The sequence below is a fragment of the Orycteropus afer genome, unplaced genomic scaffold, assembly GCF_000298275.1.
Source record: "Orycteropus afer afer isolate SDZICR_OR568_19922 unplaced genomic scaffold, OryAfe1.0 scaffold00079, whole genome shotgun sequence".
Lineage (NCBI taxonomy): Eukaryota > Metazoa > Chordata > Mammalia > Tubulidentata > Orycteropodidae > Orycteropus > Orycteropus afer.
Genome location: NW_006921666.1, coordinates 5,144,371 through 5,167,150, shown reverse-complemented (window position 1 = coordinate 5,167,150; position 22,780 = coordinate 5,144,371). Strand labels below are relative to the sequence as shown.

The window sequence follows — 22,780 nt, the reverse complement described above, 5'->3', positions numbered from 1 at the left end:
TTTTTTTTGTAAGCCTAGTGAAAACTCTACAGAAAAACATACACAAATGCATATGCACAATATTTTGTAGGCAGTTTTAGGAATTTCACAGCTCCCCTGAAACCCATCTAAGACATTTCTGAAGAATCCGGACTTTAGAGTTAGAAAGAACTTTAGGAGCCATCTGACCCAGGGTGCTTTTTGTTGGACTCTAAGTTCTAAGGTGGGAATTGGTTGCCTAGTGTAACTGATGAGACTTCTTAGGTAGTGTCTGGGACTAGTAGGCAAGAGTGCTGTGATTGATTAGCAATGTCTGCCACAGACTAGGGAATGGCGGGTGGTGGCACAGATGACAGGTATTTACTGAGTCTGACCTGGTCCATCTGAGTTTAAGTGATTTATCTGAACCACAGAGCTAGTGAGTGTCAGAATTGGATAGACTCTTGTCTCTTCCTTCTAAGGAGCCCTTTCCAACTTCACTGTAGATGCCTTGGCTAGTAATAAAGCCCTTGGCTTTGTTTAGGAAGGGAAGGCTGGACTGAAATACATTCTGCCTGTAGGGTGTACAGTTTCAGGAGGCTTCTTGGCAGTTGAGAATGCAGGCATACTACAGGCTTGTAAAATGTCCTTAGGGATTTGGGGACTTGGTGCCCTGGGTAAGAAAGAACATTCCAGAGGAGAGAGCAGCAGGGGGATGGATACTCCTGTAGCAGGCACTTGACTGCTAACCAGAAGGCTGGTGGTTCAAACCCATGGGCCACTCCTTGGAAGTTGGGCAATCTACTTCCGTGATGATATCACCTTGGAAACCCAAGGAGAGGGTCACTGTGAGTCAGATCCAACTTGACAGCAGGGCGTTTTTTTTTTTTTTTTCCTGGTATAGCAGGCAGAATGCCAGGGCCCCTCTCCCATTACTATTTTGCCTGGCCTGGTGCCTTGGGCCCACAGAATAGTTGGCACAGGCCCTGGAATATTAGGTGATGTGTGTGTTTATCTACCCACAGGATTCTCCCATTTGCTCTTAGTGAGTCAGGTGTGAGCCACTCTTCACCATTAGGACACGTCACCAGGTAAAAGGCAGCCAAAAATAGCCATCGTGTCTGAGACAGCAAGGCAAGCTCACCTGTCACATAGAACCCCCTGTGGGACAAGTGGCCGAAGGAAAGCCAGCATGTGGACTAGGATTTAGGACATCATGTGTTTAGGACATCATGCTAGGCTGGGGCACCCATCCACGTGACTACAAAACCCATGGTCAACCAATCTGCTCCAGAGAGGCCAGATCCCATACCACATCTTGTGTGGTTTTCTTCTCTGGACATGCGTCATCGGTAACTTAGTAGACCTCGTGGGCAAAGAGTCAACATCCAATCTCCTGGTAAGAACCCAAGTCAGATAAAAGTACAGAATGAAATAAGCATAGCACCCTGCTCCCCAGGCCTGGTGGACAGTCAGAATCACTGGAGGAGCTTTTAAAATATATCAATTTCTGGACATCACCCCAGTCCTACTGACTCAGAACTCTACAGAGAGCTCCTCGATACCTGCATTGTTCAAAGGGTCTCCAGGGCATCTGACAGTGGTACTGGGCTGGTAGCCTCAAGTGTAGAACAAAGAGGATAGCACTTAGAGAATGACAGACGAAGGTTCAGATCTTCCCGCTGACGTTTCCTGATTGTCTGATGCTGAGCAAGTCCCCTGACCTTTCTGAGCCTCAGTTTTCACATGGGAATGATCGTAGCGGTGTGTTCTCTCCCCACAACATTTTTGTGCAGATCAAGTGATGTGAGTATGAAATAACTTTGTAAACTGAAACATGGCACAAATGTGGACCTGTTTATAGCATTAATAAAACAAGCATGTTGGATTTGGGGCAAGGAGAGGGGTTTCTGGGTGGGGGGTCTTGACCATGAAAACCATTGACTGTGACAGAGCAGCAGCTCTCCAGAAGTGGCAGGAGGAGGACACAGCATGGAGGGCTCTACCTACCCCTCTGTCCTGTCTGAGCCTTTCCCAGGAAAGAGAAATGAGAGGGGGCAGCGCCGGGGCAAGCTCAGTCCAGGTGCAGGGCCAGGCTCTGCAGAGCGCTAGCCGGTTATTTTTAGTGTCTGAGTATAAAAGAAGGAAATGTAAACTGCCTCCCACTGCTGTGACCCCAGCACACTCTGCTATTTTTATTTCCGAAAGCCTGGGATCTGGTCCAGCAGGGAGGGAAAACGAGAAGAAAGGAGGGACGTAGAAATTATTTTACTTCCATTAAGAAAAAAGTCAGATGCCTGACCTTATCAAGTCAGCAAGTGGACATCTGATCCCGGACACCTCTGATGTACCACAGGGTGGGCTGGGGAGGTCTGCAGGTGAAGCGTGGGCTTGAGAGGCTTGGGGAGCCCACTCATCTCCTCCCAAAGAGTTTCTGCTCCACGGTGGTATAGCAGCTTCTCTGCTAATTATGATAGGGCAGTTCTGATGATCATACAGGATTGATGGTACGAAGTTTAGGGCCAAGGGCGTAGTCGGACTTAGAGAGCTATAGACAATGGTTCAGATTCTCTCGCTGACATTTCCTAGCTGTGTGACATTGAGTAAGTTGCCTGATCTTTCTGAGCCTCAGTTTTCACCTAGGAATCATAATAATGATGATTATATATATCTCCCTCTGCTGATGTTGTTATGCAGATCAAATGAGCTGTGGCTATGAAATAACCCTGAGCTCGGAAGTGGGAAAGGATACTGTAGGCCCAGGATCCCTAGCTTAGTGATGAGACTGGGGAAGAGAGGGTTAACCACTGCAGTCCAGGGCAATCTCTGCCCTCCAGTTGGACAGAGACAGACACATGGTTCTGGTAACATATTCAAGAGAGCACCAGCTTTGGAATAGGATAGAGCCATGTCTGAGCTAGCTCTGGTGGCGTAGTGGTTAACCACTCGGCTGCTAACCAAAAGGCGTGGTTCAGACCCACCAGTCATTCCTTGGGGGAAAGATGGTGCAGTGTGTACCTGCAAAGATTCCACTCTGTCCTATAGGGTCCTATGAGTTGAAATTGACTTGACAACAAGTTTGTTTTTTTGATTTGGTGTCAGAGCTGTGTGACCCTGAGCATAATATTTAACCTCTCTGAACCTTGGTTTCTTGAGGATTTTGATCTAAAATACTCGATACACAATAATTAACTATAGGAATGTGTTTGTCTCTCTCTTCCAATGAGGAAAGCTGGAAGTTCGAGGTAGGCTCTACCACCTGCAATAGACAAATAAAAGGAAATAAATTATGATTGAGTGCCTGCTTTATACCAAGCACTCTGCTACATGGTTTATGAATTTTGTTATTTAATTCCAGTAACCTGAGAAAAGTGAATTAAATTTTTGTTTTAAATTATTTGTGGTAAAAATAGACACAGCAAAGGATACACCATTTCAACAAACTCTACATGTGCAGTTTAGTGACATTGTTTGTTGTTGTTGTTGTTATGTGCTGTCGAGTTGTCTCCGACTCCTAGTAACCTTATGTACAACAGAATGAAACACTGCCCAGTCCTGTGCCAGCCTCACGATCCCTACAATAGCTGAGCCCATCGCTGCAGCCACCGTGTCAGTCCATCTTGTTGGATCCATCTTGCTAACCTCTGACCATCTGGTTATCAGCCAAATGCCTTATGCACTGCACCACCAGAGTCCTTTATTTTGCCCATAGAATCCTTCAATAATGCAACTCAAGGCTTGAATATTTTCTTCAGTGCTTTCAGCTCAAGAAATGCCGAACATGTTCTCCCTTTTGTTTTTCTAATTCTAGGTCTTTGTGCAGTTCGTTATAGTACCCTGGGAGGTGGGTACTCTTAATATCCCCACTTTGGAGATAGAGCAGTTGGGGCACAGAGAGAGGAGGAAACTTGTTCAAGGTCACTCAAATAGCAAAGGGAGACTCAAACATTTGAACACAAAGCTAGTGCTTCTTTCTTCTGCTTTTGAGGTGATGACCTTTTTCTGGGCCAGGGCACAGTTGCTGCTCTCAAAACAAACACAGCCAACAGCAAGCAGAGCAAGCCACAGCCGGGAGGGTCCCTGGGCATTTGCATCCAGACATTGCTGTTGAACGTCTCAGCGTGGACTTGGTTTGGTTTCTCCTTCGGTTTATGTCATCTTTCCCTTAGTCCTTGTGAGGCTCATCAAGCACATCACACTCTCCTGCTGTCTCAGAGCCCAGCAGGAGCAGATGGCTCCTGACAGGGGCCACTGAAGGGGGTTTAATGAAGGGACAATTTACAGAGGGGAGGATGGTGTCATGGGAACCCACAAGAGGTGCTGAGGTACCCCAGGGCTAGCAACAGCGGGAGCCTTTGACAACCCAGTCCTGAAGGGACTAGTGTGAGAATTGTTTCAGGAAGCTGGTGGGAATGGTGGCTATACATAGAGGTCAAAGGCTTGGTCAAACTGCAGCCCCCAGGAAGAGAAGGAAGAGGTTGACCAGTTGCTGTTGAGTTGATCCTGACTTGTGACAACTCCATGTGTGTCACAGGAGACCTGTGTTTTCAATGGCTGAGTTTGTGGAAGTAGATCACCAGGTACCAGTGAAAGGTTAGAGAGCAGGGGAGTCAGGGCTTTATCTCCTCTACCTGGACTCCCTGGGTGGCACAACTGGCTAATTTCTTGACTGGTAACCAAAAGGTTGTTGATTTGAACCCAACCAGAGGTGCCTGGGAAGAAAAGCTTGGTGATCTGCTTTTGAAAGATTGTTGTTGTTGTTGTTGTTATGTGCAGTCGAGTCGGCCCCGACTCATAGCGACCCCTCCTTGGGTTTCCTAGGCAGTATCACTACAGAAGTAGGATTGCCCAACCTTCCTTCTGAGGAGTGGCTGGTGGGTTTGAACCACCAGCCATCTGGTTAGCAGGCAAGTGTCTTAGCCACTATGCTACCAGAATTCCCTTTGAAAGATTACAGCCTTGAAAACCCCGTGGAGTGATTCTGTTTTGCACACATGGAGTCACCATGAGTTGGAATTGACTCGGTGGCAACTACTTTGGTTGCAGATTAATTATATGTGTGCAGTTCCCATGTAGGCTCTGGGCAGGATCCTCCATGCAGTCTAGAGTGGTGCTGCCATGAGGCACATCTCGTCAATGGAACACCATTCAGATTGTATCCCAGGTGGATGCTGCCCCTGGAAGTATACGATGTGGCCCAGGTTTGGCGTCCCTCTGCTGCCTTTCTTCTACCAACTGGGACTCTTCTGGTCACTTTGAGAGCACCAGTAAGCCACAGCTGGGCCCTGGGGCCAAACTGTACTCCTACCTGTATGACCTTGGGCAAGTTACTCAATGGCTCTTAGCTTCACTTTCTTTATCTGTAAAATGGGTTAAAAATAGACCCTCCTTCACATGGTTATTGTAGGCCCTAAGTTAGTTAATCCACATCTAATGCTTAGAGCAACAGCCAGCACAGGTCAATGTGAGCTTCTGCTTGTAGTTGTGTCTAAGATTTAAGGTTTTATCATATTGGCCAAGAAAGACATGGCTCCCTGTCTGGTCTTGGGCTCAACTCAAGGACTCAGTCTACACCGGGTTATGTGCTCCAATGATTTTCAATCTTTTTTGTATTCATCACATGCTTTTAAAAATAATAAAAATAACAAGACATTTGCATGGCATACTTTTGAACACTAAAATTTTGACCTGCATATATATAAATGGGTTGGTGTTGACAGTGGCTAAAACAAAGGATAGGGTACGACAGTATTTGGAGATCTTAGACATTTTACATCAGTCTTAGTAATTTTTTTTTTTTTATCTAGAAAATAAATATCAGTCTAGTATAAATCTACTATCAATAATATAGGAGCTCTGGTAGCGTAGTGCCTAAGGCCCTTGACTGCTAACCAGAAGACTGTTGGTTCAAACCCACCAGCCACTCCTTGGGAGGAAGGTTGGACAATCTACTTCCATAGTGATACTGCCTCAGAAACCCAAGGAGGGGTCACTCTGAGTCAGGTCTGACTCGACAGCACATAACAACAACAACATCAATAATGTGATACAATCTAATAACCCCAGGTGGTAATTTAAGTTAATTAGTAATTTAATGTGCTTCCTGAGTCTACCTTTTGGAAATTTTGCTAATGTGAGAACACAAGTGCTAAGACAACTCTCATTTCATGTTCAAGAAAATATAAGCACAAATTACCAGGTAATGAGTGTAAACATAGGTGAAAATGTCTGTTGATGAGGCCGGGTGCAGAGGAATTCAGGGCAGACCACATTAATAGAGACAAATGAGTAGAAGGCGGGAGGTGACTGGCCTGAGAGCACTGAATAAATGTAGAATTTAAAGGCATTGAGGGTGCTTGGCCAAGGAGGGAGGATTCCTCAAAGATACTCAGATTCATAAGGGGCTGTCCTGTGGGAGGGGACTAGTCTTGTTGAATAGGCTCCAAGACGCAGAGCTGGGATGGAGGGCAAGAAATGATTGGGAGACAGAATTGAGCTCAATTCAAGGAGAAACTTTCACAAGGAATGGGCTGCCTTGAGGGAGAGAATTTCTGAAAACTAGGAGGATGAAGGAATCCCCAGGTAGTGTAAATGGTTAAGGTGCTCGCCTGCTAACTGGAAGGTTGATAGTTGGATCTGTTTGTGGATAATCTGCCACAGAAAACCCTATGGAGCACAGTTCTGTTCTGCCATGTATGGGATAGCTACGAGTACAATCAACGTGACAGCAGCTGGTTGGGAGGGGAAAAGGAAAGCTCTGGAAGAAGACAGGCGCTCTGGTAGCGTAGTACCTAAGGCACTTGACTGCTAACCAAAAGGCTGGCGTTTCAAACCCACCAGCCACTTCCTTCGAAGGTTGGGCAATCTACTTCCGTAGTGATACCACCTCAGAAACCCAGAGAGGGGTTGCTATGAGTCAGGTCTGACTCGAAGGCACATAACAACAACAACTGGAAGAAGACAGACCCTAGGCCAGATGTCTTTGCTATGTTGAGACTCTTGTTTCCTAAATCTGAGAGGCTTCATTGTAACTCGGCACGTCATTTCACTTGGACGCTTGATTACATACTGTGGGCTGGGTGCTGAGCTTGGGCTTCAAAGATGAATGAAAGTCCTTGCCCAGGAGTTACCTATAGTCCACCAGAGAGATGGGTGTATGGTGTGTTGTGGTGTGGTGGTGTGTTTACCGTAATTGCTGTAATAATACACACTGAACAAAGGGAGCCCAGGAAAGAGCCTGACCAACTTTGCCTGTGAGAATAGAGCAGGTCTGGAAGAGACTGACTTGGAAGAGATAATACTTGAGCTGAGCCTTCAAAGGGTGAGCCCAGAATATTAATTACTTCTGGGAGCAGTGTGGGCAAGAGGGATAAAACCACTTTGCTTAGGTGTGGGGGGGCCCATCTCCCCCAACTCTAGACCAGGGAGCCGTGGTTTGGGAAGCATGTCTATAACACAGGACCATCGCCCATCACCATAGGGTCATCAACACCCTGTGTGACAGTGTGTGGGTGAGGAAGGGTGCCAGGAAATGTAGCACACATGGACTCTGTCCTAGAAAAATCCATTTACTCCAAGAGCCGGTAAGTGGTGGCAGGTGAAATGCCAGGTGAATACCCGACTGCAGTGCCATGAGAAGGATGGCCATACCTGACCTACTGGGCCTGCTTTCCAATTTCCCAACAAGCATCTTTCCACCATTGTGTCATTCAGTTGTTACAAAAGCCATATGTGGTGAGCAGAATTGGGGTTATCACTGCCTCTTCCCCTTAACCTGGTGATTAAATCGAGGCCAGGAGAATCCGCTTGTGCAGGGCTCCAGAACCCGTAGGAGGCAGCCTGAGATCTTGACCTTTGGCTGAAGTGCTCATGGGCTTGTGCACAAGGTAGGACTTGGAAAAGCAGAAGAGAAGCTAGAAGGGGAAACATATCTTATGGCAGCTATCAGTTTGTGCATAATTAAAACCAATAGGCTACTTTAAAAAAACCCTGATAATCAATGCATTCATTGATTAGAATTATTGACCACTATGTAATAAAGATCTGAAGGAGAAAATTTAGAGGAAAGTTTATACCTGCTATGCACCAGGAAGTCATACCCTGGAATAGCAAAGAACTTGGGCATTGATTCTTTTATTGGACAAATTACTAAGTCTCTATGAGCCTCAGTTTTTCCCACCTGTAAAATAGGGATGAACATGCAGAATGTCCTCAACAAATGCTGTTAGGATTATCATTATTAGCGTAATTGACCAGAAAGTTGTACACAGTCCTGGGGAAGAATGATGATGATACGTGGATTATCATTATAATGATGGTAACAGTAGTGATAGCTCCCATTCCTTCAGAATCCATTGTGTGTCAGGTACCATGATAGATGCTGAAGCAGGACCATGAGTAGGCCCTGGTCTTACAGGGCACCAAGTCAGTGGGAACTACTGTTCAGTGCCCATAAGGAAGCACTGGACTGACATGGGAGTAGACATGAAGGTGGCACATCCATTCCTGTATTTGTAAAAATTTTTTCGAACACCACTGAGGGCCCTGAGTCAGGACAGAGAATGTTCCAGAGGTGGCACCTGCCCTTCTCCTTGCCTTAACAAGGGGTTAGGTGCCTCTTGTTATTGTTAGTTGGGAAATACTCACTTTAGTTTACCAGTTCCTGCTCTGGTTGACCAGTCACCATTCTGGTTGACCACTGCCTGGAGTAAGGTAGGTAGGATGGAAGGGGAGATCTCACAAGGCTGGCTTCTAGAAGTCAGTGAAGTGAGGAGGGATTTATCCTGGCACATAGGAGATGCTCAGTAAATAGGAGTCTTCACCATTCTTTATCAATGAAGTTTGGTATTTTTGCTCTTGGTCTCGTTGGCTTCCCGTGGGGAAGCAGAGCATGGTAAAGAGTGTGGTTGGCCTCAGGTGTAGTAGCGGTGTCACAGGATGGGGTCAGTATAACTCTTCTAATGAGGGAACTTTCCCCACAAAACCTTCAAGGAGAAACCACCCTCCCTGCATTTGTGTGCCTGCTTCTTCTGCCCTCTCTAAAGGGACCTGGAGGGGTGATAGCTGTTGTATGCTGTTGAGTTGGTCCTGACATTTAATGACCCTATGGGATGCAGTGGAACTGCACCATAGGATTTCCTAGGCAGAAATCTTTACAGAAGAAGCAGCAGATTGCCCTGTCTTTCTCCTACAGAGCTGCTGGTGGGTTCAAACCACTGACCTTTTGGTTAGCAGCCAAGCACTTAAGCACTGTGCCACCAGGACTCCTTTGGAGTGATTAGGCGCCAAGTTGACGGGTCAGACATGGTCTAGTCTTGCCAGCAGATGGATTGAGGTCTTGTGTGGGAGAGAATTCAGCTATCCCCTTCAGAGTCCAAAGCTCTCATGGACGTTGGTTATACAGCTGCATCTGCTAGGATGCCATAGTGCAGCATTTCTCAACCTTTAATGTGCATCGGGATCACCTTGTTAAAATGCTGATCCTGACTCCTTTGGGGCCAGACCTGAGATTTTGCACTTCTAACAAGCTCTCCCAGGTAATGCTGATGCTGCTGGCCCGGGGACTAGCTGTGCCTAGGAAGACAATAGAGGCTGTTGGTGCCCCACACCTATCCAGTCAGCACTCACTGTTCATGTGCATCCCACCCTGACGGCATGTGACTGCAGTCTGCTCCAGGGCTTTTCCTGAACAGACAGGAAGTTCATGGTGTTGGTGACCCCAAAAGCAGCCTTCAGGCAGTGAGTGGCAGAAATGGTGGATAAATACCCTAACTCCTCCCACCCAGTGGGGATAACTGAGGCATGCTCTCTACTGTTTCCTAGAATTCCTCAGTGAGATTGAGCCTCAGCTGCTCATAGCAGTAATCACCCCAAGAACACAATCCTAATGGGCTTCCTTAATTCTCTGTCACTTCTCCTCTTGCCTACTGGTGCTCTCTGGAGTCACCTATCAAATAGATTGCTTACCTTCACAGCCTTGTCCCAGCTTCTGTTCCTGGAGAACCCAGCTTCAACCACTGCTTTCAGTTGTAAGTGACAAACCAAGTCTGGCCCTCTTCAAAACCAGACAAGGGCCACGGGGAGCAAAGAAATGCAGTAACTGGACTGTCTGGCCAGGGGCTGCCTCTGTGTCTGCTGCTCTTCAGTGACACGCTCCACTCTTGCCTGGAATCGATCCTCACTCCTCCTGTGTCTTTGTCAGAGCTTCAGACCAATTCTTCCTGGTTCAGTCATGGCCAATTAAGCAAAACCAAGATGGACCCGAATTTGTAAAACATAGCTGTACTGGAGTGGGAACAATTACAGTTCAGTAGCCTGCTAGAAAATTAATCTCCCTTTTAGAATACAAGGGCAGCGAGTGTTGCATAGTAACCAGATCTCTTGACTGGCAAGAGTTGCAAACAGTATGCCCTGTTCAAAGATGGTGGCCAGCCATGCCGCTTTGAATGTTGTGTTGCTTTCCACAGTCCCAGCAATAATCCAGTCTCCTGCATCAGACTCCTAAAAGGACTCACTATACTTCTTCTGAGTCTCCCATTCCAGGAGCCTCTCATTCCAATTATTGTTCCAGTATACTCATGTTTTACAAATTTGGGTCTGTTCTGATTTAGCTTCATTGGCCATGACTGAACCATTCAAAGGGTTGGTCTTTGTGCCATTTGGTTCTGTGGTCCACTTGGCTGTGCCTATGTCACCAGCCCATGCTGTGACCTCTAGGGAGTGGAGGGAAAGAGAACCGGGACCTTTTTGGTGTCTAGGTGTCCCTAGTGGGGAATAGTATACACTCCCCAGCAAGACGACCCCCAAAAGGGGAATGAACCTTTAAGGAGGAAGCAGGGATGGGATGCTTCTCCCAAAAAATGTCCACTAGAGATAGCCATATGTTTAGCATTAAGTGCAGAAGTGCCAGGCTGTTGAGTAAAAAGGATGTTGCTACATAGCCACTCCTCGGAAGGAAGGTTGGGCAATCCTACTTCCGTAGTGATACTGCCTCGGAAACCCAAGGAGGGGTCGCTATGAGTCGGGGCCAACTCGACGGCACATAACAACAACAACAACAACAACAACATAGTGAATGTAATTAATGTCACTAAATTGTACACTTGAAAAAAATGGCTAACAAACAAAAGAGAGGCATATGAGGTGAACGTTTACATTAGGTAGATACACTCCTTGGAGAGAACAATCATGGGAGAATAGAAGGGCTGTGCATGTACAGGGAGACAGCTCAGAGGACAGGAGTGCAAGGAGGGAAGGACACAAGGAAGAGGTAACTCTAGGGAGGAAGTGGGAGGGGAGCTGTTACAGTGTGGTAAATTATAGTCATTGTCATGAGACAAAGTGTATGTGAGCTGCTGTATGGAAAGTTAATTTGCTTTGTAAACTTTCACCCAAATCACAATTAAAAAAAAAAAATGGTTAAGATGGCAAACTTTTGTTGTATAGATATATACAGTGTACTTTCTTAAACATAAAGAGTCAAAAACGAGTCTATGCCATTTTTATTGTTAGTTGTCATCGAGTCAGTTACAACTTGTGATGACCCCTTGTTTACAGACTAGAGCTATTCCAAAGGGTTTGCAACCAGTGACCTTTCAGAAGCAGGTAGCCAGCCCTTGCTTCTGAGGCCCCTCTGGCTGAGTTCAAACCACCAACCTTTTGGCTAATGGTTGGTGCTTAACAGTTGGCTCCACCCAGGGACTCCTCAATGCCATCAGAAATTAGGATAGTGGTTACCCTTAGGGAGTAGTAGTGACCGAAAGGGGACACAAGGGCTTTCTAGGATGCTGGGAAATGGAAGTTCTGGTTTCATAGAAGTGTTCAGTTTGTGAAAATTCTTCAAGCTGTAAAGCTATTATTTCATGTTCTAATATGTTTTGTGTTTCCAAAATGTATTTTTTAAAAAAGGAAGAAGTGTGATGCTGATGAAACCTAAGATGTTGAGTAGCAACTGGCTCCAAAAGGAGAGTTCCCTTGGGGTCGGCTGGTCTTTGCTCAGTGTCCTCCTTGTCCTTTAAGAGAATGATGCAGTCTGGAGCCCTTCATGGAGACAGTCAGGGGTGGTGTCCTCAGCACTGCTCATCCCAAAGCTCCTTTAGGGCAATTAGCATTTAAGGGGATTGGCCTGCCTGTTCCGTAAGCAAATAATTTTACTTAGAATTGCTCCCCTTGCTCTAGAAAGTTCTTCTTCTTCTTCTTCTTCTTCGTTCGTTGCAGGCTCTTAAATTTAATATCTATCCATCCTAACTAAGAAATAGCCAGAAAACCACCCCAGGCATGAATGGATCCAGCTCGTCATTCCATTATATTCCAATTATTCCTGGCTTCCTCTTCCCTCTTTTCAAGAAAACACTGGATTGATGAACTGGCATGCACCCTTCACCATGCCAGGGGATTGGAGGAGGAGCAGGACAGGAGGGAGGACCCCCATTTCTTTTGCTCCAGGTCTCACCACTTTCCCAGCTCTAACAAGAGCCAGAGCAGAAGATGAGCCTGCAGAAAACCTGACTGGGGCTCAGGGAGGGTGAAGCTTTAGCTTTGGGGAAAACAGCAAAAGTTGAACTTGGCCCAGCATCTCAGAGGCCGAGGCAGCAACTAAACTTTCTTCTTCTAGGGACCCTGGTTCCTATCATTGACATTTATGTGTTTCAGCCAAGGCCCACTTCAGTGTCAGGAAAAGGGAGCCATTCATGTTACCTCAAGTAGAGGATGTGTGTGCTATGATCCACATGAAAACATACAGGGGTATGAATCCCATGGGAATCTAATAACAGACCTTCGAATGGGGCCAGACTTGGAGGACCAGAAGCAGGAGGCAGAAAGGGATTGCCAGCTACTCTAGGGATCAGCACCGCATGTTAGGAACCTTCTCACGGGCGTTCCACCTTTAAGGTGACTGAGTGACACTACTTTTTCTGGCTTCTCTGTCCTGCTACCACTGGTGAATCTTTCTGTGTTGGTTAGCTCATACTTCTGAGTTAATTTGATGGGCTCTGTCCATCTCTTCAACCCAGAGGACATAGGTGGTGGCCAGTCAGCTTGGATTGGGAGCCCTCTAGAGGCCTTATCCACCCTGCCTACTGGTGGGGTAGATGTCAGATATTTGTCTAGTCAGCAGGAACTGTGGGTGGGGTGAGTTTCTTTAAGGCAATATGGACAGTGTGACAATGGGCCTCACTGGGATAGAACCTCTGTCTTAGTTACCTAGGGCTGCCCTAACAGAAAGACCAAAAGTGTGTGGCTTTAAAGAACTGAAATTTATTTTCTCACAGTTCTGTTGCCTAGCAGTCTGTATCGGGATCTCAGCTGTGTCAGTTCCTTCCTTGTTGGTGGCCCTGGCATTGCTTTGTTCCTTGGTGTTCCATGCCTCACATGGCATCCGTCTTACCCCTGTGTGTGCCTGTGTGTCTCTTCTGGTCTTTTATAACTCAAAAGTAATTATGTTTAGGATCTACTGTACACTGTCTTACCTTATTAACATAACAAAAGAAACTCCTTCTTTCCAAACAGGGTCATATTTACAAAAACCAGTGTCTTATCAAGTCGATCCTGACTTGTGACTCCATGTGTGTTGGAGTAGGATGTGCTCCATAGGATTTCAGTGCCTAATATTTTGGAAGTGGATTGGCAGGCCCTTTCAAGGCACCCCTGGGTAACTTGAACCTCTAGCCTTTCTGTCAGCTGCCAAGTGTGTTAACCTTTCACTCAAGGACTCTCATTTATAGGGGTTTAGGACACATTTTGGGGAACACAATTCAACCCACAACAGTATCTGTCATTGGAAGGTTGGAAATGTGATACGGGTGTTCCTGCGTGGAGCTGCCAAAGTTGCTTTCACACCTGCTGTTAAGGTACTGCTAGGTATTGGTTTTTTACAGGTAAGGCCAGGAACACGTGCATCCCCATCCCATAGGGGAATTTATGTAGAAGATTCTAGAATTCCAACTTAGAATGTCTGACAGTAGGGTCTAGAAATTGGCATTTTTATGCTTCTTATGCAGGAAGTTTGAAAATCCTTGGTTTGGCTCTCTCAAGAACGTGTGTCCATTCTTGGCAAGCTGACTGAACCTTCCCCGGATTCAGAGCAGATCTACAAATAATGTGGCTTCTTTCCCCAACACCACTAGGTGGACTGCTTTTGTTGTGCCTTCTCTTTTACAACATAAAGAGTCAAGGACTGAACATTGCTCAGGATGAATTTGGGGAGGATGCTGAATCCAGAGAGGCAGGACCACACCTGGGGCGAATGGGATGAGCCATCACTGTTAGACAGTTGTTTTAGGACCAGCCAGGCAGCTAGCCTGAGGCTGGCCATGAAGCAGCTGTAGATGGCCCCCTGGGCTTGACCCTAAAGGATTTGGCCAGTGTTGGAATTCAGAAGTCAGTACCGTACCATCAGTGATGTTCTACAACTCTTGAGACCATCTTCCTTTCCTCCTCAACAGGTGTGCGTCTTGACCGAGTACGGGGAGGCCGCCAGAAATACAAGCGGCGGCTGGACTCAGAGAGCAGCCCGTTCCTGAGCTTACAGATTTCTCCACCTGCTAAAAAGCCATGTGAGTGCCTGGGCAGTGCCTGCTCCTTGCCGGTACTTGCACCTGGAACTTCTACCATTGACTGGGGAAATGCCACCTTTGATGCTGGGTGATGGGGCACTGGATCTTGGGGATATGACATTAGCATCTGGCCTTGGTGTGGGGTACTTCATGTTTCATTCAGAGAACATCTGAAATGTGGCCCCGAAAGAAGCATGTGGTTCTGTGAAGCCATGGGGCTCATCAGCCAGAACATGGCCCTCCCACCATCCATCGACAATTGCCCTGCAGGCTCCTCTCAGGAGAATTCCCTTGGAGAGATACTTCTCAACAGCCCAAGTCACTTCTGCCAACAACTCTATGAAGTCAGAGGGGGGACCTTACAGCCACGTGTGACCTTCATGGGGGATAGAGTCCATCCTGGGCTACATTCTGGACCCTCTCCTCTTTTCTCAAGCATTCACCTTTCCTTCTTTGTCCTTTCAGTGACCAAGATTGTCTCCTACCTGCTGGTGGCTGAGCCGGACAAGCTGTATGCCATGCCTCCGCCTGGCATGCCTGAGGGGGACATCAAGGCCCTGACGACCCTCTGTGATCTGGCAGACAGGGAGCTCGTGGTCATCATTGGCTGGGCCAAGCACATCCCAGGTGAGCCGTGTACCAGGGGCTGTCAGCCAGTCTGCCACTGCTTGTCCAGTGCCCATGGTTCTGACCAGTGGGAACCTGGGACCAGGAGGCTCCTGACATCTTGCTGCCCCCATTTTACCCTGGGTTCTTTTCCTCCTGCTGTGGGATTGGAGAAGAGCACGTGTTGGGAATGTCTGTGAAGTGTCGATTGATCAATCCTATGATTGATCTTAAAAGCAACATTTGCCATTGAGTCAGTTCTGACTCGTGACAACCCCATGGGTATCAGAGTAAAGTTTTCAATGGCTGAAGTTTTTGGAAGTAGATTGCCAGGCCTTTCTCACCAAGTGCTTCTGGGTGGACTCAACTCCAGCCTTTCAGTTAACAGCCAACCAAGCACGTTAACTGTTGGCACCACCCAGGGGCTCTGATCTGGATGACTGGATCTATAGTAAGTAACTTTCAAAGAGCAAGTTCCTGGAACTCCTGGAGGCCAAAAGGCAGAATTATCTTTAGACCTTATTGGAATTATGTTGACAGACAGCACGGAAGAGTGATCAACTCTCTTTCTTCATATTAGAGGCAGGTGGAATGGCACAGTTAGGGGTGTGGGCATTGGTGTCAGATCTGGACTCAAATTCTGGGTCTGTAACTTACTAGCTGTGTGACCCTGGGCAGGTCACTTGACCACTCTGTAAAATGGGAATAACAATCGTGCCTCCTGCAGGATTTGATTGGAAGATGAAATGAGACCATGTGTGTGGAGCATTTGCCTGGCCTGTGCTAGCACAGTATTGCCACTTGCCTGATCTCTAAGGGGGGGTGCGGCTTTATTTGGGTTCTCAGATTTTACTTGTGTTTCTAGTGTGGAAATTGTATATCACATGTTTGAGGTGAACTAGACCCAAGCCCTTCTTTTAGCCTTTCTGGTTCTGCGTGAATGGTATGAACTGATTTTTATTTTTATTTTTGTAGATACTGACCCATATTCCAGGAGCTCTGGTGGTGTAGTGCCTAAGGCATTTGACTGCTAGCCAGAAGGTTGGTGGTTCAGACCCACCAGCCACTCCATGGAAGAAAGACTGGGCAATCTACTACTGTAAAAGATTTACCACCTCAGAAACCCAAAGGGGATTGCTACGAGTTGGAATCAACTTGATGAAAATGGCTTTTCTTTTTTGGACTCACATTCTATGTTATACACACATTAGGGACTTTTCTATAGGCTGTGCCTTTACTCCTTAAATAATTTTAATTTACGCTTTAGCTCTTTGAAGGTTCTAACAGCTTGGTTCCCAGAGATGTAGACATCCTATAATCTACCATGGTTTAGATTCTTACTAGCTGTGTGTTATGGGACAGTTTGTCTTCTTCTCTGTCAGTCTCTTTTTTGTTTGTTTGTCATGGGCTCTGAAGTTGAATACAGCACGTGTGGTCATCAACAAAGTTGTTCTGTAGGTTAAGTGTGAAGGCCCATTGTTGATAGTTAGTCAGAAAGAATTCCTTATGTGTGAGACCTTGTCTGTGTAACTTACAAGAAGGAGCCTCTGTGTGAAGAGGAGCTTAAAGAGCCCAGTGGCAGGGTCTGTACTGGGCTGGCTGTAACTCAGCTGGCAGGAAGCCTGGAATTCCCTCTGCAGGGACTTCCTGGTGGCCCTTGGGCTTTCTGACTAGGGAGGGGGATCCCCAGGGACCTGGGCTGGTGTGCCCTCATTAAGGAGCTCAGCCTCCTGGGATTATACACTCAGTACTTTCTCAATCTGCCCAGTGCTGGTTCAGCACAGACCTGGGGTCAGGCCGCTGCTTAAGACACCTCAGCCTGGATTGTTCCACTGACCCAGGGCCACCCAGGGCCAAATCAGGCACAGCTACTTCCTCTCCCCTGCCACCCTCCCGCTCTTACACACTGCTGTTCATGATGTAGACCTGCAGCCTAGCAATGGCTCAGGAGCGGCTGCTGGCGGTCCCCTGGGTCACTGCTTCCTTCTCCCACCTCTCCTCCCCTGCAGTACCTTCAAGGGAGTGGAGAGGCACTGTCTCCCTGACACCTACTGTTCCCTGTGCCTTCCTGCCTCACAGCTCCAGCTCCTGTCTGTCACTTTCAAACCAGACTTTGGAATCCGGCAGACCTGGGTTCTGAACCTCCTTCTGCCATTAATGGTCTTGTGCAAGGTACTTGGTTTTCTTGAACTTCAGTGACCTCATCTGTAAAATGGAATACTAATAGCACTCCCCCTACCAGGATTATTGGGAGGCTGTAGCATACCCTGCCCAGCCCCTCACACATAGTGAGTGCTTGATAAATGGCTGAGGCTGGTCCCATGGTGGATAATACTAATAGTAATTAAAGGCCTCTTTTCACATCATCAAGGAGCTCTGATGGCATAGTGGTGAAGGCATTTAGTTGTTAATCAAAAGGTCAGGGTTTGAGCCCACCAACTGCTCTGCAGAAGAAAGATGAGCCAGTCTGCTTCCGTAAAGATTTACAGCCTTGGAAACCCAGTGGGGGTCTCTATGAGTTGGAATCGACTAGATGGTAGTGAGGTTTTTTTGTTTGTTTGTTTCACATAATCATTTCTCCTTGCCCAAAGTTTATTTCTTTTTCATTAAAAAATAAATACCAGGGCTCTGTTTGTCCATCTCATGCACTCATTTACCTATTTTGCATAAATCTGCATACTGAATTCTTTGGCCTGACCTTCCAGTATTTGAGGTAAAATTCATTAGTAGTCTCTTGCCACTGCATGTAAACCTCATATTAAGGGCAGTGAGACATCAGTGCCTGATAGTGTTAAACAATTGACTTAATCTCATCATGGATTAGATGGACAACTCTTCTGAAGGCCTGTTCATTAGCCTTTGGGGCAGAGAGAGAGAGCAAGAATGCTAGCATCAGGCTGGCAAGTGGGAGCCCACCCCAGGCCTGTGTTGGCTCCAGTCAGTCCTGGTTCCTGAACAGACAAAAAGAAGGACTGGCCACTTCAGACTGGTTAGGGACAGAACTCTGAGGAGGAGCCCGGGCCACCAGCCTGAAGGTCAGGAGTATACCTCTCATGCCTCAGCATAATCCAGCCTCTAGACCAGGGCCTCACACATAAGAGTCTTTGTACCTCCTCATCGGTCTTTGTACCCCTTGCTGAGCATGCATTGTGTGCAGGAAGATCTCTTGTTAGGAACTGTGGCTGCTACAAAAAAATTAGATTTTTTTTTTTGCCCCAAGGATCCAGTTTGGGAATAAGGTATTAACTAAAAAACAAAAAAAATAAAAAAACACCTTTTTTTATTACAGAAAATTTCAAACACAGTAGAAAAGTAGATAGAACAGTGTAGTGAATTCCCAGGACCCATCACCATCACCAGCCCGTGGCCACTCTTGTTTCACGTCTGTTGTTGCTGGTTGCCATTGAATCAGCTCTGATTCATGGCCACCCAGGGAATGAAATGTGTGTATTTTGAGTGCCTTCCAACCTAGGGAACTACTCTTCCAACACTGTATCTGACAGTATTCTGTTGTGACTCACAAGGTTTTCATTGGCTAATTTTGAGAAACAGATCACTAGGCCTTCTTCCTAATCTGTGTCTTAGAGTTCTAATGAATCTTGGCCACCCTGAAATACCAGTGGCATAGCTTCCGCCATCAGAGCCACACACAAGCCACCACAATAGGGCACATTTACAGAAGGCTACTGGGTTTCAACTGTCCCTACCCAGTTCTTGACATCCTGTGCGTCCATACATGATAAGACAGATACAGGTGGAGTTCAGAGGCAGGAGGGCCCTATGGGCTGCAGGAGGAGAGAGTGGAACATTAGTTAGGCCTTTAGGACTGTTGGCCAGTTACCAGGTAGAAAAGTCTAGAAGGATGCTGTGAATGTAAGTTTCCTTGCTGGTGCACAGAAGTTGATCTCTACCATGGTTTCTGAGCAGACCAGCTTAGCCAGAAAGATAAACAAATGAACACAAACGCATTTCCCCTCTTTTTGGCCCATCATTTTGAACACATAGGATACTTTCACAGAGTGTGTCCGTGGCACTTAGGGTTGCTATGATTCACTCAGAACAGCAGCCTCTCTTTTGTTCTAGCTAGTCTGAAGTTCCACCACTCATCTGTCAGTTTATCGTACTGTGGTGGCTTGAGTGTTGCTGTGAGGCTAGAGGCTATGCTACTGGCATTTCAAATACCAGCCGGGTCACCCATAGTGGACAAGTTTCAGCAGAGCTTCCAGACTAAGACAGACTTGGAAGAAGGAAGAGGCCATCCACTTCTCAAAGAATTGACCAATGAAAACCTTACGAATAGCAGTGAAACACTGTCTGATACATTACTGGAAAACTATGAATAGTTCTGAAACATTGTCCAATATAGTGCCAGAAAATGAGCCTGTGAGGTCAGAAGGCACTCAAAATATGACTGGGGAAGAGCTTTCTTCTCAGAGTAGAGCTGACTTTAAGGCTGTGGATGGAGCAAAGCAAGCTTTTGGGACCTCCATTTGCACAACTCAAAATGAGAACAGCTACAAGCATCCATTAATAATCAGAACATCGAATGTATGAAGTATCAATCTAGGAAAATTGAAAGTTGTCAAAAATGAAATGGAACGCATGAAGATCGATATCCTAGGCATTAGTGAGATGAAATGGACTGGTTTTTGAATCAGACAACCATATGATCTACTATGCCAGGAATGACAAATTGAAGAGAAGTGGTGTGGCATTCATCATCACAAAGAATGTTTCAAGATCTATCCTGAAGTACAATGTTGTCAGTAATAGAATAATATCCATACGCCTACAAGAAAGACCAGTTAATACTACTATAATTCAAATTTATAGATCAACCACCAAAGCCAAATGAGGAAATTGAAGATTTTAACCAACTTCTGTAGGTCTGAAATTGACTGAACATGCAACCAAGATGTGTTGGTTATCACTCATGATTGGAATGCAAAATTTGGAAACAAAGAAGAGTCACTGGTAGTTGGAAAATATGGCCTTAGTCATAGAAATAGTGCTTGAGATCGCATGATAGAATTTTGCAAGACCAATGACTTATTCATTGCAAATACCTTTTTTCAGCAACATAAATGGTGGCTATACATGTGTAATTTGCCAGATGGAGTACACAGGAATCAGGTCGACTATATCTATGGAAAGAGGTGATGGAGAAGCTCAATATCTTCAGCCAAAACGAGGCCAGGAGCTGACTGTGGAACAGACCATCAACTGCTCTTATGCAAGTTCAAATGGAAGCTGAAGACAATTAAAGAAGCTGAAGACAATTAAAGCAAGTCCACGAGAGCCAAAATATGACTTTGATTATATCTCTCCTGAATTTAGAGACCATGTAAAGAATAGATTTGACATATTGAACACCAGTGACCAAAATCCAGAGGAATTGTGGGATGAGGTCAAGAACATCATCCATGAAGTTCAAAGGTCATTAAAAAGACAGGAAAGGAAAAAAAGACCAAAATAGATGTCAGAAGAGACTCTGAAACTTGCTCTTAAATGGAGAGTAGCTAAAGCAAATGGAAGAAATGACAAGATAAAAGAGCTAACAGATTTCAAAGTGCAGCTCGAGAATACAAAGTCAATTATTATAATGAGATGTGCAAAGACCTGGAGTTAGAAAACCAAAAGGGAAGAATACACTTGGCATTTCTCGAGCTGAAAGAACTGAGGAAAAAATTTAAGCCTCAAGTTGCAATATTGAAGGAGGAGCTCTGGTGGTGTAGTGCCTAAGGCATTTGACTACTATCCAGAAGACTGGAGGTTCAAACCCACCAGCCATTCCTCAGAAGGAGGACTGGGAAATCTATATCTGTAGAGATACTGCCTCAGAAACCCAAGGAGGGGTCACTATGAGTTGGAACTGACTTGACGGCAGTGAGGTTTTTTTTTTTAATAGGCAAAAAATTGAATGATGCAGGAAACATAAAAAGAGGATGGAAGGAATACACAGAGTCCCTGTACCAAAAAGAATTGGTCGGTGTTCATCCATTATAGGAGGTGGCATATGATCAGGAACCAATGGTACTGAAAGAAGTCTAAGCTGCACTGAAGGAATTGGCAAAGAACAAAGCCCCAGGAACTGATAGAATACCCACTGAGATATTTCAACAAATGGATGTTCCTCTGGAGGCACTCACTCAGCTGTGCCAAGAAATTTGGAAGACAGCTACCTGGCTAACTGACTGGAAGAGATCCATATTTATACCCATTCCAAAGAAAGATGAGTATGGAAATTATTGAGCAATATCATTGATTATAGCAGTATATTGACAGAGAACTTCCAGAATGCAAACTTGATTCAGAAGAGGACGTGGAATGAGGGATATCATTGCTGATGTCAGATGGATCTTGGCTGAAAGCAGAGAATACCAGGAAGATGTTTACTTGTGTTTTATTGACTATGCAGAAGCATTCAGTTGTGTGGATCATAACATATCATGGCTAATATTAAGAATGGGAATTCCGGAACACTTAATTGTGCTCATGAGGAATCTGTACATAGAACAGGAGGCAGTCGTTTGAACAGAACAAGGGGATACTACAGGGTTTAAAATCAGAAATGGAGTGTGTCAGGGTTGTATCCTTTCATCATACTAATCTGTATTGCTGAGTGAATAATCCAAGAAGCTGGATTATATGAAGAAGAACATGGCATTGGGATTGGAGGAAGACTCATTAACAACCTGCAATATGCAGACAACACAACTTTGCTTGCTGAAAAAGATGACTTGAAGCACTTTACTGATGAAGACTGCAGTCTGCAATATTGATTACACCTCAACATTAAAAAAATGAAAATCCTCACAACTGGACTAATAAGTAGCATCACGATAAATGGAGTAAAGATTGAAGTTGTCAAAGATTTCATATTAGTTGGTTCCACAGTCAACACCAATAGAAGCAGCAGCCAAGACATCAGATGACGTATTGCATTGGGCAAGTCTTCCGCAAAAGACCTCTTTAAAGTGCTGAAGGGCAAAGATGTCTCTTTGAAGACTAAGGTGTGCCTAATCCAAGCCATGGTATTTTCAATCACTTCATATGCATGTGAGAGCTGGACAATGAATAAGGAAGACTGAAGAAGAGTTGATGCTTTTGAGTTGTGGTGTTGACGAAGAATACTGAAAGTACCATGGACTGCCTGGTAGAAGTGCAGTTGGAATGCTCCTTGGAAGCCAGAACAGCAGACTCGGTTTCACCTATTTTGGTCACGTTGTCAGAAGAGACCATTCCATGGAGAAAGATACCATGTTGCGGAAAGTGGAGGGGCAACAGAGAAGGAGAAGGCCCTCAAAGAGATGGATTGACACAGTGGCTGCAGTGATGGGCACAGGTGTAACAAGGACTGTGAGGCTGGCACAGGACGGGGCAGTGTTTCATTCTGTTACACACAGGGTCGCTATGAGACGGGGCCGACTCCACAGCACCTAACAGCAGCAGCAACAGTCTGAAGTTGCCCTTCCCCTAACACAAACTTTTGTCTTGACTTCAGTTTTCAAGTAGAAGCATGCCTCTTTTTAATTGTGTTTCACAGATGCTGTGGTTTTTTTTTTTTTTTTTTAACAAATGAAGGTTTGTGGCAACCCTGTGTCAAGCATGACTGTTGGCACTATTTTTCCAACAGCATGTACTCAGTTCGTGTCTCTATG

The 22,780-nt window shown here is 45.7% G+C and overlaps 1 protein-coding gene across 1 annotated transcript in view; it reads left to right on the top strand.

The window, feature by feature from the left end:
* Window positions 1-22,780, top strand: part of ESRRB (estrogen related receptor beta) — a 66,507-nt gene that overhangs the window by 26,029 nt on the left and 17,698 nt on the right. The window contains exons 3-4 of the mRNA XM_007941346.2: window positions 14,403-14,513; window positions 14,979-15,140. Of these exons, the coding sequence (XP_007939537.1) occupies window positions 14,403-14,513; window positions 14,979-15,140 (273 nt within the window). The remainder of the gene's footprint in view (window positions 1-14,402; window positions 14,514-14,978; window positions 15,141-22,780) is intronic.